At 42.2% G+C, this 19,825-nt stretch overlaps 1 protein-coding gene across 1 annotated transcript in view; it reads right to left on the bottom strand.

Moving 5' to 3' along the window:
• LOC143344464 (uncharacterized) overlaps positions 1 to 19,374 on the bottom strand; it is a 177,540-nt gene extending 158,166 nt beyond the window's left edge. Inside the window, exon 1 of the mRNA XM_076770551.1 lies at positions 17,212 to 19,374. Within this exon, the coding sequence (XP_076626666.1) occupies positions 17,212 to 17,237 (26 nt within the window). The 5' untranslated portion in view covers positions 17,238 to 19,374. The remainder of the gene's footprint in view (positions 1 to 17,211) is intronic.
• Between the last annotated feature and the right edge of the window lie 451 nt (positions 19,375 to 19,825).

Genomic DNA, 19,825 nt, shown 5'->3' with positions numbered 1-19,825 from the left:
TTGTGAATAGACATACTCCCGAAATCCTACGCACTTTCGAGAAAAAAATTCAGGAAGGTGGACAAATTTTTCGTCGAAATTAAAATATTTCAAATCGTTCTGCAAAAATTATTCTTGGTTGCAGGAATCAATTACAATTATTTTTGGTGAATAGACATACCCCCGAAATCCTACGCATTTTCAAAAAAAAAATTCAGTACGGGCGGAACATCCTCCATCAACAAATTGGTATTCTTGATTTTCGCCTTATTCTGGCCTCTAGAATCCTCCATTAAAATTTTTCCTAGGGGTGTATACTCTCAAAAAATGGAATAAAAAAAAAGAATTGATATTTTTGAAGTCTCACATGAGACTCCCCCCTTAATTTTGTAAATTACGGTACAATGTATGGATTTCGAATACTTGCATTGACTCTGTACACGCAAAAATCTAATCGAACGATCGCTGATTCGTTAGGAATTTAGGTTGCAGCGGTTGCTCGTGCAAGTTTTCGCGCCCGAAACCGACCGGACACCAAAGTTCGTAAATGTCAAATTTTGAAGGAATGGACGACGGTCGCGGATCGGCTTTTCAGCGTTTAACGAGCGACGTTTCGTAATTTCGTGGATCGTTAAACCGGCGCGCATACCGTTTCAGAACCGATCGTTAAATATGCGGGACAGTATTGCCCCTCGCGAAACGGCCCTAGCGTCGTGAACACGGTTAATAGAAACGGGAAAGAACAAAGCGGCTCAAAATGGAGGGCACGAACAGCGCTCGGAACGTTTCGGCGAAATAGCTTGCTAAAAAATGATTTTTTTTGCGTAAAATCTCATTTTTACGGCGTGTGCTGCGAAACCAACAGGTACACTGAATTATTGAATATTTCTGTCGTCGGGAAGGAAGTTCGGACGCGAGTTCGAAGTTGCAACGCCCTGTAGGCCATGGACCCTCGGCTGGAACGAAAAGACGAGGGGGCGGACAGGGCAAAAAGAAATTCGCGAGCCTCCAGCGATTGATCTCGCCGAAACGTGGCTGCTCGGGGCCCCGGGATGCCCCTAATCGCCTTCTACACATATGCATATAATCGTAGTCTAGGATTGGGACTCGAAACAAAAGGCTCCGAAGGAAACGACGGTTCCTCGGCGGCCGACCTCGCGATCGACCGGTAATTACTGCCGAGCTGAACACTCCCGACTACCTGCTTCATTTTTTACGATCCCTGGGACCTCCGGAGATCTCGAATTCGGGATCTGCGAAACAGTGATGGGACTCTATGTAGACCGTGGGTCCTCTCGATGTCCCCGATAGCTCAATTAACGCATCGACTGGCACGACACTCATGGTTGACACGATTTTGAACGAAAACAAGATGTTTAAAATAGTTAATGGAATCTTGATCGAAATCGGAGACAAAGAACGGGCTGGAGGAACCTTTGAAACGCTGGCGAAAGTTCATTATCGAAAACCGATGTGCCAGCAATTTGGAGCAACGACTTCCGAGAGAAACACACGCGGTGCACGGCGACGGAAGTCCGAGGAAAAAGTTGTTCCTTGAACCGGACGAAGCTCGACGGATACCCAGAGATCGAGCACGGCATTCCGGTGTCTCGCGACACGGATATACCTAATTTCCGGCACGCGGAAGGATCCCCTACGGTCCCCGATGCGAGATCGACGGGGCACGAAGTCGCACATGTGCCGCTCGCGTTCAATTTTTCGCGCGTACTAAACGTACACCCGATACGTGGATTACGGGAAGCCCTACCGACCGGCTGGCGACGCGTAATTCCCAATGACATTCCGAATATCGCAAATTCGATTTAATCCGATTTACCGTCTGACGCTCTTTTCGTCGAACAGTCGCCGCGGGGATCGAGGATCGTTAATCGTCGATCTACGATTCCGCGCGCGCGGATAGAGCGTCGGGAATACATTTGGGGCAATTTTTATGGGTTGATATCCGTACCTAACGGGGTGGAAAATACCCCTATTTCAGAATTTTACTCTTTAAGTGGCCATTCTACTTTGTTGGCAAGGAAAATACATGCTTCTTTGTGAATTTATTGTGCGGGCTATTAAAGAGCGATTACTTCCGGGTTTTGTGGATATATTTATTACATATTTAACTATATTTACGAATTTTTGCAACGCATGTAGTCTATTGATTACGCAGTTTTTGTTGAACAACGAACATTAAGTTTTTATCAACGAATAGCGCACGACTGCGTAGGTAATATTTTGCGAACAGGCTATCCGTAATCTAGAAATCAAAGATATTCTTGATATAGATAAAATGGATAAACTAGGATCTTCTCAAAAGAACGAAAAATGGCACAATTGCAGAGTATTTTCATATATTCGGTTGCTTTTTTGTTAATAAAAGAAAAAGTATTGCGACCAGTTCTAAAGATACTGCATAAATTTGATGTTGATATTTTGCATAATTTTATTATATTATATTGATTTTAATTTAATATTTGATAGATATATTTTCGAGACTACATACTAAAAGAAAACGCAAAAAAAAAGCAATTTTTTAAATCCCACAAAGTAATCTCTAAAAAAATTACAAATAATTTAGAATACAATGATAATTTGTTTCGAAACCTGTTCAACGCCTGAATATAATATATGGAAAAATTGATTATCGATTAATGACTACGTGATTGGATTGGTCGCGTTGGGTACTCGAAGAATCGATCACCAAGCCCCCGGAATCTGAATCGCGAGACGAATCGACGATCAACGTTTCGCGCCGGGCGATACTTGGCCGAAGCTCCGGGAATCGATCGACGTTGATTGACGTCATCGCGAAATTTCACGGTTTCCACACACATCCACACGCACAGCCGGATCCGGCAGCGAATATCACCAGAATTGCACCGAAAGAACGTATTGGAATCTCTGAAATTTTCACCCACGGATGAAAGGGTGAAAATTTCCGCTTGTGCTTTCGAGCATTACGTTGGCAAAAAGGGGAACGGAAGGTAAATGGAAACAATGGATTTCGAAAAGCCGGGGGAAAAATCCTTGCGCTCCGGGATCAGCAACAAATCGGCTCCCGATCAATTTTCCACCGTGTACGTGGATTTTCTAGAAATGTCTGGCTCATGGTACTGGCTTATTTATCAAAATTAGAAACCTTTAGTAACGCGGAGAGCGAGTAATATCAGAAATACGCACAAAAAAGCGGAAGTTTCGCGGAATGCGATATCGTATCAAAGGCAAACAAGATTATTGGACGATGTTGTGGAAAAATGGTAGAAAAATGGTCGATACTTTTACAAACACCGGAATTATCCACTTAGCTTGATCGTTTCTAAAAACTCCTATCTGAGATTGCAAGATAAGCGTTACGAATTCATAAAGGATGATTCGACGGTAACGTCGCAGAATCGAAAAACAGAACTATCGCGAGAAAGCTCGTGGAGTCGAATCGAATGGAAAAATCTGACGATTATAACGTTCGATTGGCCACGTAACTTTTATTGTGTCGGCGTGTGACTGTGTCAAGGCTGGACACGGCATTAAAACGTGACTGTACAAGTGCACGGATACGTCTCTGGGATCCGTTTGACTCTATTGTTGTTGCTATTTTACAATGGGGAGAACAAATGTTGATGGATAGTATATGTCGGAATCCATTGAAAAGTTTTTCTTCTCGAATCGAATGTTACTTCACCTTGTGTAAATAAAGTTATGCTGGCCCTAATCGATACTTAAATTTAATCGATGCAAAGAATGTCGTCGGAAACGCAAACGTGCGTCTGGTTGGCGTTGGATTGATTCTCGAATTTTTTTCTAGAAAATGGATAGAATTTCGGGGGTATGTCTATTCACCAAAAATGATTGTAATTGACCCCCACAATCGAAAATAATTTTTTTAGTATGATTTGAAATTTTTTAATTTCGTCTAAAAATTTCATTACTTTCTTGAATTTTTTTCTCGAAAATGGGTAGGATTTCAGGGGTATGTGTATTCACACAAAATGATTGTAATTGAGCCCTGCAATCGAAAATAATTTTTCTAAAACGATTCGAAAGTTTTCAATTTTGTCAAAAAATTTGTCCACATACTCGAATTTTTTTCTCGAAAATGGTTAGGATTTCGAGGTTATGTCTATTCACCAAAAATGATTGTAATTGACCCTTACAACAAAAAATAATTTTTCCAGAACGATTTGAAATTTTTGAATTTAATTGTAAATAACTTTTTAACGAAGCCTCCATCAAGAAATTGATGTTCTTGATTTTCGTCTTATTTTGACCTCTAAAATCCCCCATTAAAATTTTTCCCAGGGGTGGTCGAACACGCTGTATTTTACAAAAATTAGGAAAGCAAAGCTTTGTTAAGAATTTACAGAGTATATCAAGTCCAAACACGTGTTTCCCAGAATGTATATTTACATTTGTGCCGCGACTTGAGAGGAACCGACGGCGACGTGGGTGGAGGAATGCTTGTAAAATGGAGCCAGCGTCCTCCGAAACGGAAGTGGTCGGGCCTCGAGTCCGAGGGGCACCTGTGAGAGGCGGAGGACGCGGTTTCACGCCGCGTGTCCTGCGAAAGACTTCTCCACGTCGAGGATATCGCGGGATCGCCGCTGAAATCGCCGCCCGTCACGGATCAGCGGGCCCCAAGGACGAAAAAGGAGAAACAGGAAGCGTCCTGGCGGCGCTTTCGCGTCGAAACGGTTATTTCACGACGACGTAATTTCGCGCCGCGGCTTTTTCTGGCCAGCCGATGCCTTCCTAAACCGGTAAACACGTAATCTTATTAGCCAACTTTCTGAAATCCGACCAGTCCCCGCGGCGTGCAATTTTTATATGCATATAACGTTATATCGTTATACTGATCCCTCGTTAGCAAGGGAACTATTGTAACACGGCTACTCGAAGACCTCGTCGATTCTTTTTAAAGTTCGAAAGAATTTTTCTGTTGATGAGGTCGGGATAAGAAATAATGAACTGTATACGAAATAATACACTCAGATACAATGGACGAACAAAAATGGAAATTTATGTAAAAGTAAAAAATGGCTGAACAGGACTGTTCCGTTTTACAGTTGACGATGTAATGCAACGAACTCATTTATTGCTTCTCAGCAGACGATGACCAGACATCCAGTGCCTGAGAAATAAGTTACTCCATTTCTCTAACATTTTCCAGACAGAATCCCGCATAGGAACGAATTTCACACGCTGAAAGTGTATCCGTTAGGATTTCACGGACCTGATTGGCTATCGAACGATATAATCGCGACGCATATCGAACTTCCCGCGTTGATTACAATTCCAATGGACGCTACCCATAACGAACACAGCGGATCATCTTAACGAACCGTTTCCCTCGTTCGACGCCTAATCAGACGTATCTTATTAGTACGGTATCGGGTTAGCCCATCGGATTATGAAACTGTCTCGCCATTATCCGATCGACTGCGGAACGATTCCGTTTTAATCAGAATTAACGACGCATTCTTTCGGTCGAACGGTTCCATGTTTCTAATTACAGCGAAAGATTCGAGAGTTTCTTAGCCCCCGGGCGGCTTTTCCGAGGCATTTTTACGCGAGGCAGTAGAAGACCGTGAAAATCGATAGCAGAAAACGTTCTCGCGAACAATGCAACGATACTGCGTCGACGAGGCTCCCCTAACGAATCCCTCCGGGGCCGAGTGATTCTATAAAACCGTGTCATATTTACAAAATTTCGGAATCTAACGCAATACGATCGTTTCGACGCGAGTTCGACGCCAATGCTGAATTATCTATTAGTTAAATTTGCGCAAACTGCATGAAAGTTGGATCGAACGGAAATTACGCTCGATCAAGCCTTCCTTCCTCCGTAGAATGTTCGTTCCTTGGGATACGTTCGATCCAACTTCCAATCAACGCCCGCTGCGAGTCTTTTATCCGCGCGCAGCCATTTTCCACCGAGTTTTCTGCTCGACGAAGCGTCGAATTCGAACGCATTGTTCGGCGTTTATCGTCGCCGATGACACTAAACAGAAACAATTCTTGACCTCTCATCGCGAGGATAGACGCGATGCCTTCTGGATTTTCTTCGTGCTCCATTTTACGATTAAATGGTCCGTAAACTTTGTCTGCCGCTTTATAGAACTACGAAACGAACAAAGAAACTGTAATCAAACGTCGTGAAGCAAAGACTTTGCAATAACTAAGGAAATTCGAGTCTCTCGACGTGCGAACGACACCCGGAGACAACTGCAAACGCATCGAAGACACGATTGTTTCGACCCCGACTACGTACGAACAACCTCGTAGCACGTACGTGATTTCTCTGCTAACAGGTTCCCTCGACGAGGTGAATCACTTATGACTCACGCACGAATTCATATGCGAAACAGAGTTGGAAGGTCCGTGGTTTTCGAACAACCTGGACACAATGTTATCGCGCCTTGGGCATCCTGCCTTTTATCCGCCGGAAATCGCCGCGAAACGAATTCGACTTCGATCCGAAAGCGGTAATAGCTTCTTTCGACTGGAAAAACGTAACCTTCTTACGTTCGTTCAGGGCGTAAATTATAATATAGTCGTTAGAGGAGGTATAAATAACAGAAGACGGTACACAAATTAAACGTGGAAGGCCTCTACGCGAAGCAACAGGTTAGCGTTCGACAGCCAGAATACGAGGGGCGTGCAAAATTATTTTTAGTTGCGGGGGCCAATTACGACCATTTTTGGTCAATAGACATGCCCCTGAAATCCTATCCACTTTTGAGAAAAAAATTCAAGAAAGCGGACTTTTTTGGTGAAATTAAAAAATTTCTAATCGTTTTAAAAAAATTATTCTTGGTTGCAGAAGTCAGTTACCATCATTTTTGGTCAATAGACATAACCTCGAAATCCTATCCACTTTCGAGAAAAAAATTCGAGTAGGTGGACAAATTATTTGGTGAAATTAAAAAATTTCTAATCGTTCTAAAAAAATTATTCTTGGTTGCAGAAGTCAGTTACCATCATTTTTGGTCAATAGACATAACCTCGAAATCCTATCCACTTTCGAGAAAAAAATTCGAGTAGGTGGACAAATAATTTGGTGAAATTAAAAAATTTCTAATCGTTCTAAAAAAATTATTTTTGGTTGCAGGAGTCAGTTACCATCATTTTTGGTCAATAGACATAACCTCGAAATCCTATCCACTTTCGAGAAAAAAATTCGTGTAGGTGGACAAATTATTTGGTGAAATTAAAAAATTTCTAATCGTTCTAAAAAAATTATTCTTGGTTGCAGGAGTCAGTTACCATCATTTTTGGTCAATAGACATAACCTCGAAATCCTGTCCACTTTCGAGAAAAAAATTCGAGTAGGTGGACAAATTATTTGGTGAAATTAAAAAATTTCTAATCGTTCTAAAAAAATTATTCTTGGTTGCAGGAGTCAGTTACCATCATTTTTGGTCAATAGACATAACCTCGAAATCCTATCCACTTTCGAGAAAAAAATTCGAGTAGGTGGACAAATTATTTGGTGAAATTAAAAAATTTCTAATCGTTCTAAAAAAATTATTTTTAGTTGCAGGGATCAATTATAATCATTTTTGGTGAATAGACATACCCCCGAAATCTTACGCACTTTCGAGAAAAAAATTCCTAAACAAAAATCTAATGTGAGACCAAATATGCTTCCCTGAAATCTTATACGAATCTTTAAAACATCATAACTTCTGAACGGATTGGCCGATTTTAATGTTTAAAAAGGCAAACGACGCGTATTTTAGTGTAGAATATGTAGAAATTCTAAAAATATTCGAAAAGTTGTTCCTTTACCCCGTAAAGTTAGATAAACCCCATAAAAATGATCCAATTTTCAATCAACCATAACTCCTACAATAGTGAATATATTTCAATAAAACTTTTTTCTGAAGTAGAGCTCATGGGTACCTACAAAAAAGTATTAGACAACTTTTCTATAAAGTGTTAAACAAAATTACTAAAAATTAAAAACGAATCTTTAAGGAAAATCGACAAGGGGTAGCTGCTAAAATTTTTCGACGACAAGAAAAAATTTCGTATCGCTTTGAAAAAATTATTTTTAGTTTCAGTGATCGATTACAATCATTTTTAGTGAATAGACATACCCCCAAAATCCTATCCACTTTCGAGAAAAAAATTCATTATTAAAAATATGACCAACCATGAATGAATGATTCCCCTGTAATTTCATACATTTGTTTAAAACGTCATAACTTCTGAACGGATTGGACGATTTTAATGTTTAAAAAAACAAACTACGCGTATTTTGGTGAAGAATATGTAGAAATTCCAAAAATATTCGAAAAGTTGGTTCCTAACCCCGTAAACAAAGAAAAACCCCATAAAAATTGTTCAATTTTCAAACGTCCATAACTCCTACAATAGTGAATATATTTCACTGAAATTTTGGGGGGAAGTAGAGCTCATGGATACCTACAAATAAGTATTGGACAATATTTCCGTACAACGTCAAACAAATTGATTAAAAATCAAAAACGAATTTTTAAGAAAAATCGACAGGGGTTAAATGCGTAAATTTTTCGGCGAAAAATTTCGTTTGGCCGTTGACAAACGAAAGTAACTGTCATCCGCTGGATAATTTCCGTGCAAACTGTTGTCGGATTTTCTTTAAATAATATATGACGAGAGCGGCAACGGGTCGCAGTAAAATGTAATGCACGGCGCAACGTTCAAAGTAACGCGCGCAATAACTTGCGCGTGTTATGGCCCTTAACTCTCCTTCATCGTGCCACGTGGAAATACTTGGATTAATGAGATTTGCCCGAGAGCGCCTATGATTTAGGATTAACGGACCGAACAACGGTGATCCTGACTCTTTCGTACCCCGTGCAACTCATTATGGTGCCCAGAACCAGTTTGCACTTTGATACCGTGTCGCCGACCGCGGACGTAAAGCAATTTTACGATCGATAGTACTTTAAAGACGATTTTTCGCCAACGCTTATTGTGAAAATAGAAAAAATGCTACTAGATTTAACATAATAACTTCCATAAAGCTTGATTCAAAGCGTTAACGTGGTAGTAAGAATTGAAATGTTTCGCCCTTGGGGTCAGAAATTGCTCGACTTTCCGGCGACCTTACGGCGCTAATTCGGCGAAAGGGGCGGACGGAAATATTCCGCGGAACGAGTCAGGGCCGCGACCGATGGGGAATAAAATTAGACAAGAGTGGCTGTTCTACGTGCAAGAATGTGCAACAAAGTTCGATCAATTAAGAGTTAACGAAGAAAGAAGAAACTCGGTTGTTTCTCCTCGCGATGGCCGCGGAGGGAACGAGAGGAGCGGCGCAAGGAGAAGGAGGGAGCGAGAGAAATCCGCTTTCTGCAATTAATCGCATCAAGGACGACTTTCCCAGGCCCCGAAGAGACGTCGAGGGAAAATTCATCGAATCGAGTCGCTCGAGAGGCACAATGGCCGGTTGATCTCCTTAATTGAAATGCTTTAATTAGAGCCTCGTCCGAAGAGAGAACACAAAGGAAACAGAAAGAGGGGCCGAACGAGGGGGCCGGGGGGGGGGAGGAAAAACAGAGAGGGAGGAGGATCGAAGGAGTCGTGTCACGAACAGTCGAAGCTTCTTTTTCGCGAAACGAGGAAAAAGAAAGTTCTTTCCCAGGCGCCGCTCAACGGATTCCACAATGGGCCAGATTCCCGCGTTCATTAGACGCGGATGCTTAATTTTAATCGGCCCCTCATCGGCGAATATGATCTCGAGAAGGGAACAAATTCGCTGCAATTTCCTGCCACCTGGTTAAGACAATCAACCGTGGCAAAATCCGACAATTGGCTACGAATATCCTCCAATTAATTAACGCCAACGGATTTCGACAAACGAAAGAAAATACCACGAAAGAGAAATCCTAATTACCGTGACCCGAGCTATCAATTAAAAAGAAACATCGCGACTTTCAAAACCCTGCGTTTGTATTTATATATCCGACGGAATCACTAACACCTTAATTACTGTCCTCTTAATCAAGAATCTAATTTAATATGCAACGCACTTTACATGGATACTATCTGTAATTTCTACGAATATTTCATTAAAAATACATTACCAATAAACTGTTAATTTTACGCAATTATGGCGTACGCTAATAGAGCAAATATGCAGAGTGTATTTTATTAGTACGAATAAAATATTCTGCATACGGTATGAATATTTTTCGCATTGGTACACTCAGCGAGCGCATAAAATTCACGGTTTAATAATCACGCATTTTTCGAGAACGTTATCGATAAAATTAATGCTTGCATTTCGTACTAATTAACGAAACAAAAAGAGCAAATATGGGGAACGTGCCCGAAAAATTCATTTGGCGGAAACGAGGTACAGAATTTTAGTCTGAAAAAACGCACGGTCGGCGTTAAGAAAATCTAAGCAATCGCGATAATTGCTAGTAACCTTGGAAACCCGTGTAAAATGGTCGCCTATTTCGTATCTCGAGGCGCGCTGCGTAGGTTTAAATAACGGGAATTTGCGTAATGAGCTCGAGAAGGCATTTAAACGCAGCTGACGTAAACAGGACAAACAATCTGACAAATCCCTGCAGGTATAGAGACTCACGCAATTATCGAGACAACCGGTCCGATGAAAAGGAACCCCACTTACGCTACGTACCCCAACTGTCTGTGGTTTCCCCGACCTTTTTATGCCAGTGGTTTCCAAACTTGGGAGTCAACCCCTTTCCACGTTCAAATTATTCTCATTTACACCTCTAATCCCAACGTGACACCCTCCCGACTGGCCACGCCCCTAATTTTGAAAAACACCGTGTTACGCAATCGTCGTTGTCTCAGCAACGATCTGCCTCTATCTGAAACGGAAGACTTCCACTTTCACTTGTTGCTAAGCGACCGCTCATTCCACTTGTCAACGCCACGCAACGAACAAGTCACGCGTGCAATTATCGAGGTTCCACCGAATACACCGCGTCCGTGCACGTACAACGCGTAATTAGGTAATCAAGATTCGCGTGCGAGTCCGATAATTTATTCGGAAGGCGGAATTTACACGTCTCGAGATTCACGCCCGATAACCGCTCACGTCCTGTTCGACGGCGAGTTCTCTTCGATTTTGCATCGAGATCTAGAAAATCAATGTTTAAACCGCTCCGTAACCTATTAGCGAGATTTTCTTTACGAAAGTGGACGTTCACCGAGTCGACGCGATCGTCGGTCCGCTTCTGCATTCTCATCCGATATTTTTCCCCCGCTTTCTATTCCCTTTTTCGGGGGAGTCCCACTTTCGGATCGTTTGCGATAACCGGCCTCTTTCGTATGCAAAGACCCGGTCGCGATACTGTTATTGTTTCTAAACGAGCGTCCAGCCACTGCGTGCCTCGGGAATTTAATCTTTCGTCCGGAGAAAGGTTGCTCCTCGCCCGATGAAACGTTACGCGGACAAGTTTGGGCGACGGGGAAAAGGCACCGTGTACATACAGAGTGTTCGGCCACCCTTGGGAAACATTTTAATGGGAGATTCTGGAGGCCAAAATAAGAAGAAAATCAAGAACATCAATTTCGTGAATGAGGCTTTATTACAAAGTTATTAAAAAATTTCAAATCGTTCTAAAAAAATTATTTTTGGGTACGGAGGTCAATCACAATCATTTTTGGTGACTACATGCACCCCCGAAATCCTACTCCCTTCCGAGAAAAAAATTCAGGTAGATACTGAAATCCTCTGGCGTAAAAACATTTTTCAAATCGTTCTGAAAAAATTATTTTTGGTTGCAGGGATCAATTGCAATCAATTTTGGTCAATACACGTAACCACGAAATCCTACGCACTTTCGAGAAAAAAATTCAGGAAGATGGACAAATTTTTCGACGAAATTAAAAAATTTCCAATCCTTCTGCAAAAATTATTTTCAGTTGCAGAGGTCAATTGCAATCATTATTGGTCAATACACATAATCACGAAATCCTACGCACTTTCGAGAAAAAAATTCCGGAAGGAGGACAAATTTTTCAACGAAATTAAAAAATTTCCAATCCTTCTAGAAAAATTATTTTCAGTTGTGGGGGTCAATTACAACCATTTTTGATGAATAGACATAACCACGAAATCCTACGCACTTTCGAGAAAAAAAATCAGGAAGATGGACAAATTTTTCGGCGAAATTAAAAAATTTCGAATCCTTCTGGAAAAATTATTTTGAGTTATAGGGATCAATTGCAATCATTTTTGGTGAATAGACATACCCCCGAAATCCTACCCACTTTCGAGAAAAAAATTCCTTACCGAAAATTTAATTTCTGGCCACAAATGTCTGCCCGAATTTTCATGCGAATCTTCAAAACGTCATAACTTCTGAACGGATTGGAGGATTTTGATGTTTAAAAAAGAAAACTACGCGTATTTTGGTGGAAAATATGTACGAATCGCAAAAATATTCGAAAAGTTGGTCCCTGACACCGCAAAATGAGAAAAACCCCATAAAAATGGTCTAATTTTCAAACAGCCATAATTCCTATAATAGCGAATATATTTCAATGAAACTTTTTTCTGAAGTAGAGCTCATGGGTACCTACAAAAAAGTATTAGACAACTTTTCTGTAGGGCGTCAAACAAAATTACTAAAAATGAGAGAGGAATTTTTAAGAAAAATCGACAGGGGTGCCTAAATTTTTCGACGAAAAAAAAAGATTTCAAATCGTTCTAAAAAAATTATTGTTAGCTGCGGGGGTCGATTACAACCATTTTTGGTCATTAGACATAACCCCGAAATCCTATCCACTTTCGAGAAAAAAATTCCTTACTGAAAATCTAATGTGAGGCTAGAAATACTCCTCGGAAATTTCATGCGAATATTTAAAACGTCATAACGTCTGAACGGATTGGACGATTTTAATGTTTAAAAAAGCAAACTACGCGTATTCTGATGGAGAATATGTACAAATCGCAAAAATATTCGAAAAGTTGGTCCCTGACACCGCAAAATGAGAAAAACCCCATAAAAATGGTCCAATTTTCAAACAGCCATAACTCCTATAATAGTGAATATATTTCAATGAAACTTTTTTCTGAAGTAGAGCTCATGGGTACCTACAAAAAAGTATTAGACAACTTTTCTGTAGGGCGTCAAACAAAATTACTAAAAATGAAAAAGGAATTTTTAAGAAAAATCTGCAGTTGTTAGGTGCCTAAAAACAAGAAATTTGAAATCGTTCTGGAAAAATTATTTTCGGTTGCAGGGACCACCTACAATCATTTTTTATGAATACACATAACCCCGAAATCCTACGCACTTTCGAGAAAAAAATTCCAGAAGGTGGACAAATTTTTCGGCCAAAACCAAAAATATCAAATCGTTCTGGAAAAATTATTTTCGGTTGCAGGGACCAATTGCAATCATTTTTTATGAATACACATACCCCCGAAGTTCTACGTACTTTCGAGAAAAAAATTCCTAACCTAAAATATACCATATGGGCGTAAATGTTTCTATAACCTCATAATGAAGCCTCCGTCAACAATTTGGTATTCTTGATTTTCACCTTATTTTGGCCTCTAGAATCGCTCGTGTAAATTTTTTCCACGAATGGCCGAATACCCTGTATACCGTAAAGCTTTTTTACATATAAATCAAAAAATGCCACAAAAATCTAAAAGGGGGGTAACAATAACGGTGGTGTCAAATTTTAACCGATAGCCACGCTTCGCCGGGAGGTAAAAAATGGCGAAGCGTCCTCGCGACGAATTTTTATCGGGGGTTTTTGTTTTTATATTCCAACGAGCGCGCGGCGAAAAATCGGTACGAGAGACAAAGGGGGGTCGAGCCGAAACAACGGGAACTCCGCGGTGGAAGCTTCGAAATTAGCATTTCAATTTGTCCGCGCAGGTGTTTCGCAGGCTGCAACCGCGACGCGGAGCCGACGACGATCGACGAGTCGTGTCGTGTTGCGTCGCGTCGAGCCGAGTCGTCAGCCGGCGAGCACCTGACATTTTCAATGCAAAGCCTCCGCACACAATACTCGAGGCATAGCATTTACATAGCCGCCTGCACGCTCCTATCCTATCTTATCTGCCTTTCTACACCGATGAACGAACGTTATTACGTTCGCGCACGCGAACCGTCGGTTATTCCTTTTTCCCGAAGCGGCGAAAAATCGGATCGCGGTCGGCCTCGCTCGCCGCGCCAGAATAGCGGGTTTAACGATTCGACGCAAAGGGTATAGCCGAATAAGGGGGTCAAATGTGCCCCCAAACCGAATTGAACGAATGATGGGTCATTCGATAGCTTATCCAAAAAAAACCATGTGTGCAAATTTTTAACTTGAAATCTCGACCGTGAGGGTAGTAATGGGGTGAAAACGAAAATCATGTTTTTCAACAATTTCTCTTAACCTATTGAGTAAAAAAATGTAAAAAAATTCAGAGACACTTCGGGTACTGGGACACATATTTTGGGAGATTTTCAGATTTTTTGATCGAAGAACCAGGTAGTAAAAAATAAAAAACCGCAAAAAATGCCGAAAAATGCCAATTACGTATCGAAGGAGGCCCGGAACTACTTTTATACTTTTACAGTAAACACGTATTGCTATTACTATTATTCTCAATTTTTTTCAGATTTTTCATTTTGGTGCGCCGCAGTGAAAAAAAATAAAAACCGATTTTTTCCTCATTTTCTGCATATTAGAGTAACTTACACGTTGAATTTTTATGCATTCTTCGATATACGAGTGTTTTGTACACTGTTTAATGTTTCTACACTAAGCAGAATTACATAACAATTGAAAGAAATAAAATAAACCAACCGTTGAGCGCAACATATCCTAAAAAATCAACGATGTTTTCAACAGGGTCGTTGGCGTAACGTTAGAGTGTCCGACTGTGGAATCGCTGGAAGTTTTTTTACCGTAGGTTCGAGTCTCTCTTTGGGACTTAGAATTTTTTTTTATTCGTTATTTTTTTTTCCAAATTCTAACTATATAACAATGGTTTATATTTATTTATAAATATTCTAAAGGCATTTTACAAATATTTTAACCTGAAATATGTATAAATATAATTTTGGAGCGTCTTTGCGTCCTTATTTTTTTTGCCAACCACGATTATTGTTTAACATCTCTTAAACTGAAATTAATGTGAAATGTTAGTTTTCAAATCTCTTACCTTTGACTATTGTGAATGGATTAGAACAGAAGATTCTATACTGGCTTACTATTACTTCTTCTCCCCCTTCGATCAAGCAGATCTTTCCTTTTTTTTCTCTTTCTTTGATAAATATGAATGTTTGCTACAGAGTAACTTGCTAAAGAGTGACTAATAACGAAAAATAATCTTACGAAAAAAACGATTCCTAATAACTACAATATACCAGAAAACTGTGTCATAAACCGAATTCTCAAATCACTTTGGATTTTAACAGTATATTAAATATTGCTATAGTTTAACAATATGTATCCTTAATTTTTTTGAAGTTATTTTTAAATGATGTGGAGATAAGAAAATCATCCTATGCAAAAATCGCTCCAAAATTATATTTATACATATTTCAGGTTAAAATATTTGTAAAATGCCTTTAGAATATTTATAAATAAATATAAACCATTGTTATATAGTTAGAATTTGGAAAAAAAAATAACGAATAAAAAAAAATTCTAAGTCCCAAAGAGAGACTCGAACCTACGGTAAAAAAACTTCCAGCGATTCCACAGTCGGACACTCTAACGCTACGCCAACGACCCTGTTGAAAACATCGTTGATTTTTTAGGATATGTTGCGCTCAACGGTTGGTTTATTTTATTTCTTTCAATTGTTATGTAATTCTGCTTAGTGTAGAAACATTAAACAGTGTACAAAACACTCGTATATCGAAGAATGCATAAAAATTCAACGTGTAAGTTACTCTAATATGCAGAAAATGAGGAAAAAATCGGTTTTTATTTTTTTTCACTGCGGCGCACCAAAATGAAAAATCTGAAAAAAATTGAGAATAATAGTAATAGCAATACGTGTTTACTGTAAAAGTATAAAAGTAGTTCCGGGCCTCCTTCGATACGTAATTGGCATTTTTCGGCATTTTTTGCGGTTTTTTATTTTTTACTACCTGGTTCTTCGATCAAAAAATCTGAAAATCTCCCAAAATATGTGTCCCAGTACCCGAAGTGTCTCTGAATTTTTTTACATTTTTTTACTCAATAGGTTAAGAGAAATTGTTGAAAAACATGATTTTCGTTTTCACCCCATTACTACCCCCACGGTCGAGATTTCAAGTTAAAAATTTGCACACATGGTTTTTTTTGGATAAGCTATCGAATGACCTATCATTCGTTCAATTCGGTTTGGGGGCACATTTGACCCCCTTATTCGGCTATACCCTTTCAAAGCTTTTACGAGGCCCCGCGAACCGTTCCACGCCCTAACGAAGACGCACCGACGTAATTGGCTTTCGATTGTAACCCGGCTACCTGTTAATTTATCAATGGACCCGCGCGCGAGCTACGAGCAGATGGCGGAGTTAATCCTGTGATTGAACGCGGCTCGCGGTTCGCTGCTAACCAAAAGAAGCGAGCCCGGACGGTTCTTACGAAACGATCGCATTAATCATTCGTCGGTACTCTTTCTAACGAAGCCCGAATAGAACGAAAACAAAACCCGTTGACGGAATCCTTTCGAAGACGCAGGACGCTACACGCCCCTGTAATTGCATCTACGTGCGCCGACGAACCCATGGAAAAAGTATCCCGGAGAGGTTACAAAATGATGCAAATGTCAACGGTGACTACCGCCACCTACAGACATTCTTAATAAATGAGGTGTCTCGTCCGCGGCGTGGAAAAGGCAAAAGAAATTGTACTGGAAACCAGCTGCTTTCCCGTCGTGTGTAGCATACCTACGACACGCGTAGCCTCTTTCACGACGGATTCTATGGCAACATTTTTCTTGCTCCCTGTCGGGAAACAATATGTCCGCCGCGGCGCGTGTTCGCGCGGGAAAGAAATAAAAGATTAACGCGAACGCCGAGGGAAATGGTCCCGTAACAGATCGTTGGAGAATGTTTCTATATATGCCCGTTAGAGCATTAACGCGCCGTAACTTTTCAGCGGCCCGAACAAATGCGGCTCGTTACGTTCCTCGTTAAACGAACGAGCTTTTATTGCGAACTACGACGCGTACTGTTATCGTTAACTGTACAAGAGAACGTAAAGCGTAACTAGATACATAGCGTGATCCTCCTCGAGGAACATTCGCAGTGGTATTACCTTAGAGCGCGTTGTGTGGTCTTCATTTCTGGCTGTTTCCCCGCAAATTCTTCGAACGAAGGTCCCCCTCAGCGTCGATCCATCGGTTCGTTTAGGCGTTCCGAGCACACACCTCGCCGTATCGATGAATAAAATAAAAGACAGCACACACGGGGGCACAGCTAGGCACGCACAACGCGGAAAAAGCCACTTTGCTACGTTACCCTCGCGAGAATCGAATAACGACGGTGATCGAAACGACCGACGAGACCACAAACTGCATCGATCACTCGTAACAACTTCTCCGGATTCGACGAGGACGGATCGAAACCTTCCGTCGATCGTTCTCGTTCCCAGATTTACCAAATCGACACCGGACAGTTACACGTTACACGGCGCAAAGGCTGATTGCACTTCCATCGAGTGCGCAACGATAAGACGCACGAATTAGATTAGTGGGACTCGCGACCGAGACACTTGGAGGTTAGGTCGAGCACGGAGAGAGCCACATAACCTCTCTCTCACCAACCAGACGATCCTGCGACCGTGGCGTCAGCGACGAACTCTTCCGCACCGTCGAAACACCCGACTCTGTCGTTCATTTTATTTTCACGATGCATGCTTCGACGACTGGCATTGGCCCCGGAGAAGATGGTTCCGATCGAAACTGGCACGTGTCACCGACTCGACTGATTCACTGACAACTGTCCTCGCCACTCGCGAAATCGTTTTCGTCTTTACACCTCGGTGTCCTCCGAAAACTAGATCGCGACAAATCGAGTGACGCGAGCATCACGACGTTCGCGCGACGGTGTACGGGATCGGTTTGTTATTATCGTCGAAATTCTCGTTTCGCCCCGACGCTTGGATCGTTGTCCTCGATTCCTGCCGGTATCGAGCTCGAAAAGCTTCTGCCCCGAACGCAAAAGCGTGCCACTTAACGAATGACCGATGCGTCCTTCCGACCGGCAGGACTGGTTTACGCGATAAACACGCGGCGGGCCCCGGTTCGCGAGAAATCGATTCGAGGCTCGCGGCACGATGGAAAACAACCACGACGTAAATCCAGGCGAGCGCTTCTCGGAACGGTCCGCGTAATACGTAGAGCAGAACGACTTGGGGGTTTGGAAAGCCGAAAAACTTGGAATCTCGCGGCAGGTGCAAAAGGTGCCGGTTTACACCGAGAATCAGCGACCACCACTCTTCGCCAGGTCCCAACCGAGAGGTCCACCGTACGAGGACTGGTTCCACGAGACTCCCCGTGCTCGACCGGCCAGACTACTTCGGACACGATAGAAGGAGAGGGGAAACGCACACAGAAAGAGAGTGTTCGGCCGAGCGACGACGGAGGGGCCGGAGGAGCGTGTGGAGAGCGGACTCGTGGAGTGTGGGTCCCGTTCTTCGGAGAGAGGCTTGTTCCAGCGAGCGCGAGGAAGTACTGTTACTTAGACAGAGCCTTCGGGGCCCACAACGTGCTGCAAAACGCGATGCAGACCAGGGACGCGGTGCATATAATTCCGGAGACGTCGCCCGGCAGATGCAAAAACACGACCGTTTTCGCGACTGTCGCTCGCGTACCAACCGAGACACGGACCGTGCGTTATCGACAGAGCTGGTAACCGATCCGCTCCCGTCTTTCCCTTTTCGACCACCGTGCTCAAGGATGCGTTCGATATACAGCTACGACGTACTCGTTTCCCTTCTTTTTTTTTATTACGAACTTCCAGCCGATGGATCCGGTATCGTCTCCAGGTCTACACCGAATGTCCGACGACGACGGATGCGACCGTGTTATCCCCGAATTACCAAACTCGTGAAAGTCGGGTCGCGCGAAACGAATCGTACGATCGCTAGAATGCACATTGCGTATAAACGTATCGCATGGAACGTGTACGCGTGCGTGGACACGCACCGACGAATCGCGTGTCCTCGTTCACCCTCTGTTTACTTCTGTGCACGCGAGACTTCGGCGAAACGTAGACAGACCTTCGCGCAGCCAGCTATAGCACCACAGCCCTGCACGCTCGAACGGAAATACATAATCGGGTACAGTGACAATTTCGAATCCCTTTCCTATTATTTTTTCTCCCTGCTTCTCCGTGACTTTCTTTCCCCGTCGAAGCGGAAGACAAAGTACGAAAGATACGCTCACCGCTCGGTGGTCGCGGCTCGACTGGACGACTGGCCGCCTCCGCGCTATTACCCGCCGTGCTCACACCCGTACCAACCGAACCGGCGCACCCCGCCTAACGCACTACTACCCAACGTGCTCGCATCTTAACTCCTACCTGTGCGCGTGTCATATGCACCACGTACGTGTCGTCGGTGACCACTGATACTTCAACGATCGGGTGTAACCGGTTTCACCGATTTTTTCCCGAAAAGCCCTCGCGACCGTTTGTAAAATTGTTCGCCCTTTGTCGTTTCTTCGAGCGCGCGTTCGCTGATAGAAAATACACCTTGACCCTCGAACGAGGGAAACATCGAGTCCAGAATCTTTTCCTCCCTTTATTTCAACGAAGGGTTAATATTCTTTCGAGGAAACTACATATAGAAATATCGTAGGAACGTAAATTTCCGACGTTTCCTGGCTCGTGAAAAGGTAAGTGAAATGCGTTAGAGAGGCAGGAAAAAC

The sequence above is a fragment of the Colletes latitarsis genome, chromosome 8 (assembly GCF_051014445.1).
Source record: "Colletes latitarsis isolate SP2378_abdomen chromosome 8, iyColLati1, whole genome shotgun sequence".
NCBI classification, from domain to species: Eukaryota; Metazoa; Arthropoda; class Insecta; order Hymenoptera; family Colletidae; genus Colletes; species Colletes latitarsis.
Note: the sequence above shows the minus strand (reverse complement) of the source record. Positions and strands in the feature narration are given on the sequence as shown.